Source organism: Chlamydotis macqueenii, chromosome 25 (assembly GCF_036417535.1).
Source record: "Chlamydotis macqueenii isolate bChlMac1 chromosome 25, bChlMac1.mat, whole genome shotgun sequence".
Classification (NCBI taxonomy): Eukaryota; Metazoa; Chordata; class Aves; order Otidiformes; family Otididae; genus Chlamydotis; species Chlamydotis macqueenii.
In genome coordinates, this window is record NC_141580.1 from 5,366,800 (window position 1) to 5,377,187 (window position 10,388).

The 10,388-nt window shown below is 53.1% G+C and overlaps 1 protein-coding gene across 2 annotated transcripts in view; it reads right to left on the reverse strand.

Annotated features, from left to right (window-relative positions):
• Positions 1–6,104, reverse strand: part of NSF (N-ethylmaleimide sensitive factor, vesicle fusing ATPase) — an 83,036-nt gene extending 76,932 nt beyond the window's left edge. For both annotated transcript variants that reach the window (XM_086766748.1, XM_086766749.1), the window contains exon 1: positions 6,020–6,104. In XM_086766748.1, the coding sequence (XP_086622874.1) occupies positions 6,020–6,031 (12 nt within the window). In that variant the 5' untranslated portion in view covers positions 6,032–6,104. The remainder of the gene's footprint in view (positions 1–6,019) is intronic.
• Between the last annotated feature and the right edge of the window lie 4,284 nt (positions 6,105–10,388).

The window sequence follows — 10,388 nt, forward strand, 5'->3', positions numbered from 1 at the left end:
GATGATCAACAGTTTAATTACCAGGAATCGCTACTCGTTGTGTTCCACGTAAACCTCTTCTAAAGAAGCCTAAAGGAATGAAGCATCACACAACCACGTCTAAGGTGTCAGCCTCAGATGCAAGTCACAGGATTGTGACACGCCAGCTGTGAGGACACCTAATGGACACAAATGTCTTCCCATTTCTTTAGAAAAGTTACCCAGTGGCAACCAGACAAGGTTAAAAATATCCCCTCAAACTTGGGATTTGCCTTGTGAAAGCCTGGGGTGCTGCTGTCCCTGCATATTTGCAACTCACCCTGCTGCAGCGGGGCTGCGTCTGGCGCTACACCTCTCCAGGACACTGACTGATGCACCAAACGCCACCCGGTCTCAAGCGGTTTGTGTTTAAGACGCGGTACCTTGCAAGCGTTTCTGTATTCTCTACAGAAAAAGTATGTAACTTGACACAACTCCAGGGCATAAATTACTGCAGATTTTTGGATAGAAGGTCACTGCTTTATTGCATCCCCAGAGACTGCAGAAACGTTTTAAATCTTTTTACGCTGCAAACACTTGACCTTCCTGAACTGAGTATCTGACGGACGCACACAGGGAAGGGCTCAGCAGCGCAGGAGCAGGGCACCAGCGTGCCTGCAGAACTATTCAGCCCTGATTTAACAAGCACTAGTATTATTACCAGTGGGCTCAAACACAGAGTAATAGTTGTTGAAAGCTTTTCTATTAACTGTAACAATTGTGTTCCTTGCTTGCATTTTTCTGTTCACAGATCTTCTCCAACACAACTCTCCAATTCCTGGACGTCAAAAGAGCTTCTGAAGACAGCCAAAATGGAAACTCAGTTACAAATCTCTGGTCTCTGCCAGAGGACTTCCCTGATTTGAGACAGCATCCTGACAGGTACGCGAATGAGCGCCTCACGTAGAGGCCGCACTCCGAACCTCATCCTTCCAAAAAAAACCGTGGCAGTTCCCAAGATCATCGCTACCTGTCACACTGCTCGGGGGCCAGCTAGCAGTCACTGCACCAGGGCTTCCTACAGCTTGTCTCCTCTCTCACACTTCCATGTGTATTTGGACTGTACCCATCAACTCCCACCTGGATCAAAAAAAGATCAAATCTGCCTTAAGGACCTATTTTTTACTTCTCAGATTTTTTTTTTACATTTTCATGTAAAGAAAGGAATCAAAAGATAATTTTATTCCACTAAAATACACGGCCTGCCTGGTGGACAATTTAGCAAAATATAAGTACGATTGTTTTCTAAGGACTGGTCTTCTGTAGACTCAAGCAGAGCTGATTTTATGACAGAACATCCTCCAGATTTACAGCTAGGACATCTCCTAAACCACACAGTCTTCCCCTGAGTGACCTCGATGCTCTAAGGTACAGGCCACAGAACAGAGGATGTGAAGAGAGAAGATCTTGCTGTGCTACAGGAAAAAAAAAATAGTAATATTTAAGAAATTCATACTTTAAATGATCCTCAGAAAGATTACTTGATTTTTACAGATTTCTCCTACTAAGACAAATTCTTAACACAATGTAGCCATCCTGGCCTATCCATGACAAGAAAAGAGGTGTGACATGGCAGCACCCTCAAAAATCGGAGATGGAGAGGCAGCGCTGACATCTCCCTGCTGTGTTGTCTTTTTAGATAGAAGTGTTGGACACGCTCCTTCTGCAACACTAAGCCAAGCAACCAATTAAAGTTAATCAAAGATGACAAGGGTCAGATATCCCACACCCACACACATTCACGTGGTCACACAGTCAGAATTTTACTGATTTAGGATGGGTTTTTACAATGCAGAAGTCCTGTAAGGAGGACACAAGTCTATTTCCAGTGATTTCACAAGACAGGTACGCAGCTGCAGAAGTGATCTCAGAAACAGAGATTCAGATTTAGTTTTCTCCCATTTCCCTAAAACATTGCTAGAAACCTATTTCTTCATATTACATATTAGGAAACACTAAAAAAAGATAACTAATGATAGAATCATCAGTTCCACATGGCAAGAAAGAACCAAGTTGATTTATAAGTGTTTCTTTAGTTGCCTGATGACGCCGGCATCTATGGAGGCCGATTCCATATGTTAGCAGAAAGCAGACTTCTGAGTTTTAACCCACTAACACGCAATCCAACCCTCATTATTTCAAACTTTCTACCAAACTTTCCAACCTAAAACTGCCCTGGGACTGACTGCAGGAGCACAAGAGAGCATTGTTAGTCCAGCCATGTCTCTAGCACCACCGAGGGACAGAGCCCGTCCTTCACCGCCCGTCCCGTTACCGCCACACTCTCCCAATTTGACCGGCGATTTCAACAGATGTCAGCAGCACACCTGCTCAAGGCACAGGCTCCTCTTGAGGAACTACAGCAAGCTTCTGCAAGGTAAGCCAACCTCTACCAGCACCTGAGCGAAAGCAAAATCATTCCCAGCCCAACACCAATGTGAATATCTTCTGAGGGGCAAACAGGCAAGTGTCTCCTGCCCCTGGGCTAACGGCAATACCATTCCAAATGAGTCCAAAACAGCAAATAAAGAAAAGTCAAGGCTGTTATACCATTTATACCATATAAAACAGCCATTATTTCTATCATGAACTGTTACACAAGTTGCAGCTATTACAAAACTTTAATATTCCTTAAGGAAAAACACACCAGTCTCTCTGATAGGGGATCACCACCACCATCCACGCCGCCAAACCAGCACTCAGCACGCGTGATTTCCTCTTTGAGGCAAGGCAGCCCTCCTGCCAGCTTGTGAGAGTAAAGCTGCAGCCACAGAGACCTGCCTCACTTCCTGCACCATTTCTCTACGTAGTTCTTCATCTGGTACACGCAAAAGCACAAATGTTCCAGACCAAGAGTTTGACACCAACGGGAACAAGGCAGAGGAATCAGCTGGCCCTCCTACACTCCTCTGTGCACTGATTCCTAGTGAGGTTCACACCAACGGGCCACAGACAGCACCAGGGAACTTCCAGAGGTCCAGTTCTGGTACAAGGGACCTGCAACCAACTACAGACACAGCTTTACGCCATTCCCTCTTCTGTAGCAGATGCTGGCAAAACTCAGTGCTCTGTTTGTGTGCGTAATGATTGCCACGCAGAGAGAGATAAGGAATAAATTACAACAGAAACAGACATTATTTCTAATCATCGTAAACTATTTTTCCTGTAAACTTCAATCACCGTTAATCACGGTCTCTTCCTTGAGACTGAGGAAACCCAGTGCAATTAAGGGAGTAGAGTAATATACCTGAAGCAGCACTAGATGATTAATAAGATTTGGCTTATCATTTGTCTAAATTATTTAAAACGTTACTAGAAGTTTAAAGATTTTGTCTCTCTTCTACATCAGGAAAGCCATTAATTTCTCTCTATAAAAGCATGCATACACAAATCAAATCACCAGAGTCTAATAAAAGAAACTAAGCTCTAATTTGCATTGCAGGACATTTTTTCAGGCCAGAAGGAGTCACTGCAGCTCTTTCCACCCATTCTCCAGGTTTAAGCACCTTTTAAAAATGCTGACAACAGAACAGCATCAGTGTTGCAGTATCGGTCTCACCTGTTGTACCTAGAGATATCACACACCTCCACCCTCCTACCTGCTCTTCCTTATTTACACAGACAAGGATCACAATAGCTCCAGTGTCGCATCCGAGACGTGCGCTGTTGCTTGCTCACCCTGACCTCCGCATCCTTTGCGGAGCTGCTGCTATCCCACATGCAAGCCGGAGGGAGCAGGCAGCTCGGCTGCTGATTTACATTCAGCAGCATTCAACACACCGCAAGATGGGATCACGCTCAGTGGCAGCTTAAAAATTAAATTATTTGCTTAAGAACTCTCTTCACAGCATTAAACAACCTGATAATTCTGCAACAATTATATTTGTAGATAAACCACAAAAATACTGGATAGTAAGAGGCTTCCTGGTAACCCAAGGAAAGCACCACCCACTCAAATTGCAATGAAGCTCCAACCTTTCTCTTATATTTGCATAAACTCCTCCCGTCCTCCACCAGGCTTCCAGGTGAGCCAAATAAGGACACATTTTTTCAGGTGTTGAGTAGCACAAAAGCTCACAGCAGCAGGAAAAAGTTGGGGCTGCTCCCTCTCCTTTCTCCCCACGTCCCCAGTCACCACCTCCAGCACTCCGACCGTTCACTAAGCCTTTCCGGCACACGAGGGCAACTGAAAACTAATTCTTCAAACTCGAGGGATAGTTTTCTCTGGTGACATAGCATGCTGAAAAGGCTCAAGGGAGTAAGGGAGCAGGGGGTAAGACCACTGCAGCCAGGTGAGTTTAGGCTACAAGGAGTCTCAGAACAACGTTGATTATGTCTGAAATGATCTTACTACTGATGAAAGCACCGGGCTCCGGTTACTGGCAACAGGAAGCTGAAAAAAAGCTAGTCAAAACCCACAGACTTCTCCTTGGTTAGCTGTAAAGGGTGAGATGGAGAAAAAAGGTGCAAGGAAGAAAGTGAGACCACTTATCTGGAGCAGGGACAGAAGAAAAGCTCTTATTAAGAGAGAGACTGCAAAACATGCAGTTTTTTTCCTCAATTCATCAGCAGCATTTCAGAGGTGGCACTCAAGTAGATCTGCTCACCTGTGACGCAGAGCTTATCACTGGGCCAAATTTCTCACCCCTGCTCTAACCTCCACTGCTCTGCATCACACCACTGCACCATCTGCCGTTGCATCCACCAGGCAGACCGTGATACAAAAAACCTATGAGAAAACCTGTTCCCCAAGTTCTCCATCACTGAACTGCTTGGTCAAGACAGAAGATTTCAGCCTGAAGCAGACATTAATGAAAAATATGACTTTCACAAGCCAGCAAAGGATGACTGAGCCGATGGCAAAGAGAAGAGCAATCTTAACTGCGTCTTGCAGCACTTGGAGAAGGACACCTGAAAACAGAGAGGATATACAAGGCACTACAAGAAGTGATTTGACAGACAAGACTGCTCCTTTACAGTTTAAGGCCTTTTTGGCCACTTGCTGATGTTATCTAAGCAAACACTGATATGGGATTTTCAATTTTTTTATATAAATACAGACGAAAACCACTGCACAACCCTTAAGGTGTGTTGTAACACAACAGTTTGGATCCACATCACAGCACAGTGCTTGGCTGGTGCCCACAGGGCTCTGGGGCCTCAAAAAGCCCTACAAACCTGCTCCATAACCCACAGAATCGAGGGGTCACCACGGTCTCCTGGCACCCTTGGGGGACTCTCAATCCCGCCAAACATCCCACGGGGACAGGGGTCACCCCAGCCTCATGGAGGCCCTTAGAAAATCCCACAATTCTGCCCCACATCCCAGAGAACCAAGGGGTCCCCTGACCCTCACAGCACCCTTAGAGGACCCTGCCCCACAATCCAGAGGGAGAAGGGTCACCACAGCCTCGCAGCACCCCCATGACACCCTAAAATCCTGCCCTGCATCCCACAGGGCCACAGCAACCTCTGAGCACCCCTAGGGAACCCTAAATCCTGCCCCACACCCACAAGGAAAGGGAGCACAGAGTGCCCCACAGCGCTGCCCCACACCCTGCACCACCAAGGGGTCACCCCGGCCTCACAGCACCCCTGGGGGACCCTAAAATCCTGCCCCACAGCGGGAGCGGGCACCCTGGCCCCACAGCGCTCCTGAGGGAGCCCCGCAGCCCTGCCCCGCACGCCACATCACCAGGGGGCCACCCCAGCCCCACGGCACCCCGAGGGGCCCTACAGCCCTGCCCCACAGGGAGAGAGGCCACCCCGGCCTCACGGCACCCTCAGTGCCCCCACACCACTGCGGGGGGGGTCACCGCAGCCTCGCAGCAGCCTCAGGGGACCCCGCACCCCCCGGGGCCGAGCTACCACCCGGCAACGGGGCTGCGAGAGGCCAGCGAACCACCCCGGCGCCCAGCGAGGAGCAGAAGCGCAGGAGGGGTAGCGGCAGGGCCGGGGAGGGCGGGCAGGGTCCGTCCCCGTTCCTCCCCCCCCCACTTACCCGCCCCGCCATCTTGCCGCTGTGCCCAGCCCGCAGCGCCGCGCCGCCCGACAACCGCGCCGCAGCGCCGGTCCCGCCCCGCAGCCGCCAGGGGGCGGTGCAGCGCAGGCGCCGCGGCGGGACTGGGCGGGTCCCCGAAGGGCGGCAAGGCGGTGACGCCCCCTTGCGGGGCCGGCGGCCTCTGATTGGCCGTACCGCCCGCAGCGCCAAGGCACTACCGCTCGCCCATTGGCCTAGTGGCAGGAGGGGGAGGGTGTTCTGCTGTACGTCAACCGGGAGAGTTGTTGGGATTGGCCGGTTGGGCCGCGCGCGCGGCGGGGTGGGAGGAGCCGCCGCTCTCCTCACGGGCGCGCGGGTGGTGCGTCCTGGGGGCTGTCGGCGTCCGGTCACGGGCCCGGCGGCGGGAACGCTGTGGTGGCGGGGGGGCTGGAGAGCGGGCCTCGGGCGGGGCTGGGGACGTGCCCCGGGGGAAGGGCCGACGGCAGGTGGCTGGGCCGCCACCCCGCGGTGCGAAGGCCGATGGGGACAGGGCCCGGGCGGGCAGGGCTGGCACCGGCTGGGGTCCGGCTGGGCTCGGAGCCCCCCGGCGTCTCTGCGCCCCTGAGCACGGAGCCCTGCGCAGCCTCCGGGGAGCGGGTGACCGCGCTTCGGCGGTGAAGACGGCTCGGAATCCGCGGAACGGCCGCTCACGGGCAGTGCAGCCGCTTCAGCCGGGGCCGGGGCCTCTCCCATAGCGCGCCCCGGGGCTTACCGGTTCTTCTGCAGCGGCTTCCCGTTCACCAGCGTCTGCCTTACACCGGTGGCCGGTTTTTATGCCTTGTGCGCCAAATTACAGGTGTGTGCGAGCCCGAAAGCCAGATAACGGGGTCTTGGCGCTGCTGCCCCAGCCTCCCAGCACGTACCAGAGCGGGGAGTTAACCTCGCTCTTCAGCAGGGAGAGCCGGGGGCTTCTGAAGGCGCTGCTGGGCCTGTGCTGGCAGCGCGGGTGCCTTCCGCTCCTTGCAGCGCTGGCTCCTCCGTGGAGCTGGCGTAGCCTGGTCCCGTTTGAGCACTTACCGAGTGTTTGCGGCCAGGCTTCTGGGTATGGATCCGTATGGGGGATTTGTTTGAAATGATGCTGCTCTCTTAAAAGCAACAGATCATAGACTCATAGAATGGTTAGGGTTGGAAGGGACCTTCAAAGGTCATCTAGTCCAACCCCCCTGCAAGAAGCAGGGACATCCCTGACTAGGTCAGGTTGCTCAGAGCCTCATCCAGCCTGGCCTTGAACGATTCCAGGGATGGGGCCTCCACCACCTTTCTGGGCAACCTGGGCCAGTGTTCTATAACTCGCATCGTAAAAAATTTTTTCCTAATTTCTAATCTAAATCTACCCCCCTCTATTTTAAAACCATTACCTCTCGTCCTATCGCAACAGGCCCTACTGAACAGCCTCTCCCCATCTTTCCTGTAGGCCCCCTTGAGGTATTGGAAGACCGCTATCAGGTCTCCCCGGAGCCTCCTCTTCTCCAGGCTGAACAGCCCCAACTCTCTCAGCCTGTCCTCATAAGAGAGCTGCTCCAGCCCTTTTATTCATGTTCGTGGCCCTCCTCTGGCCCTTCTCCAACTGGTCCATGTCCTTCTTGTGTTGGGGGCTCCAGAGCTGGACACAGTACTCCAGGTGGGGTCTCACCAGGGCAGAGTAGAGGGGCAGAATCACCTCCCTCGACCTGCTGGCCACGCTCCTCTTGATGCAGCCCAGGATGCGGTTGGACTTCTGGGCCGCAAGGGCGCATTGCCTGCTCATGTTGAGCTTCTCATCCACCAGCACTCCCTAGTCCTTCTCCTCAGGGCTGCTCTCAATTGGATCACATTGGATAAACTGTCTCATGCTGACATGAAAATAGCTGGTTCACAGAGCTGCATCCCCCTGTGTGATGTTCTGCGGGAAAATAAAATTCCAATTATGGTCTTCAGTGTTGACTTTGCTTTGAGGGAGGAAGGTGGCAAACACTTGGTCTCCTAAGCAAGGTTCAATACTGTCTCCAAAGCCGACCGCAACAACCTGGAAATCAATTCCAGGAGCGAGCGTTAATGCATTAGCAACTTGTTACATCAGCTTCCTGCGCAGGGCTTTGAAAACATAATAAAATATTAATATTGGTTTTAACTGCCAGTTCGCTGCGTTGAACAGGTAGCAGTGTCCCCAGAGGGGAGTGCCAAGTTCACAGAAACTGGGGGGCACTAAGCGCAGTGGGGCAAAGTGGTCGGTGCCTCAGTCCACAGACGTACCTCAGTGCAGAGTGAGTGCAGGACTTGGGATAAAGAAATCAGGTCGATACCTGTTGTGGGCAGATCGAAACAGTGCAAGAATTCGGTTTCCCCCAGTGAGACCCATGTTCTTTCTGCTTGTACCACGGCTGAGTTTGTCCGTCTTTGTCCTTTCCCCAACAGGAATCACCGCACCAGGGAAACATTTCTGAAAAGCGGTTGTTAAATATGGCAGATAACCCCTCGGCTTCGGGCAGGGAACTACCAGGCTGATTTGCTTCCCTGCCTCTGTTCCCCCGTGAGACCAACAGGTGAGCACCTGCATCTGCTGAATCAGCATTTTGCTCTGCAGCTGGCAAAGGTGCCTGGCCTGGAGGGTGCTCCCTGGAGGGGTCTGGTGCTGCTGCACCCCCAGCAGGGAACTCTGGCTGAACAATATCAGTTTGGGGGAATTCTGCTCTGAGCTTCACAAATCTCTGCCGTGTGGCCTTGAAAGAGTCTCTTCCAGAAACAAATGCTGGAAATACAACCTCCAAATTTGTGGGGAAACAGTGACTTGAGGGGACAGTGAGAGTGGAGCGGCCAGGCTCCCCCAACTCAAAAAGGGAAAATGGCATTTCACCATGTTGAAGGGGGAAAAAAGCAAAGAAAAGCTCCCGAAACCAAACACAGGCAGTACCCATTCCTTTTCATATCCAGGACCAAAAGGGGACCCCAGCCCACCCTGGCTTGGTCCTGAGCTCCAGCCATGATTTGTTTCCCTGGGTGACAGGGACTGCACCGTGAGGAGCTTTGGGCACAAGGCTCTGAACCGGGCCAGTGCTTTTGCCAGGGCACATCCCAAAGCTCTGCCCCGCAGCCAGCCCCAAAGCTCTGCCCCACAGCCAGCCCCTCCTCAGGGCAGGGAGCAACGGAAGAAGCAGGGGGGATGGCACACGCCACGGAGCCAAGCCCTTCGCCTCCGGCTTCCAGCAGACACAACATCTGCGGCCGGAATCCCCGGGGCGGCAGGGCAGCCCTGCTCCCTGGGCGGGTTTAGGAGGGCGCGTGGGGCAGGATCCGGGCCCCCAGGCTCGCCCTGCTAACCTCCCTGCGACCCTGCCGGCTGGTAGCACACGGAAAGGAGTAAGGAGGCTGGAGGCTAGCTAGCACCGGGCTATAAAAGAGATGTATTACCAGACAAATGCTCACAATACACCAAAAAAAATATGCCTCTATCGTCATTAAGTTATCTGTGTACTGCCTTTATCTGCCTAAATAGACATGGCAGCAAAAATTATGTCCCTAGATTCCGTAAAAATAGCTTGGGAACTGAAAAGCAAAATAGCTTGAGAAATGAAAAGAAGAGTATGGTTTGGTTTCAGGGCTTTTAGGTTTTCCTTAGTCCTTTTTAGTGAAAACAGCAATATTCGTACGCTTGGCAGAGTACCTAAACCAGCAGCAAGGATGAGAAGTATAAGGAAACAAAGGCTGGCACTGTAGTGACCCCGCTGCGTGACCTGGGCTCTCTTCCATCAGGTTTCCCGTGGTTTCTCCCTCCAACCCGGCAGCCCCAGGGCTCAGGGGGACCCAGCGCTGTGACTCCCCAGCAGGGTCTCAGCCCAGCAAAAGGCCCCACCGCAGGCAGGGAGCCACGGTGCAAGGCCGGGGGCCTGCAGACACCGGTGATGGAGGTTTCCTCTTGCTCCCGTGAGCAACGCACGGGACTGCGGAGGTGCGGAGGCAGTTTGGGCCTTGGCAGGACAGTCCTAGCGCGGAGCCGGGGTGGCAGCAGCTGAGGGCAGCCTCGGTGACAGAGGCCGGGCTGCCCTCAGGCGCTGCCCCGACACAGCAGCCGGGCGGGTGCCAGCCAGCCGGCTCTCGGGGCAGGTGCTGGGGCAGCTCCCGGGGCAGGGGAGCCCGCTCGGGGCTCGGGCCCGCGGGTTGTGGCGGGAGGGACCCAGCGCGCTTCAAGCTGCGGCGCGGTCACCGGGTGAACAACTCCTCCGTGACCCCTCATTGGCGGGAGGCGTGAGCGAGGCGATTTTTCATTGGCTGGGTGTTGGCGGATAGGGGCCAATAGAAATAAAGCTCTGTTGCCATGAGACTCGGCCGTGGGCTTTCGTTGTCCCGTAACCGC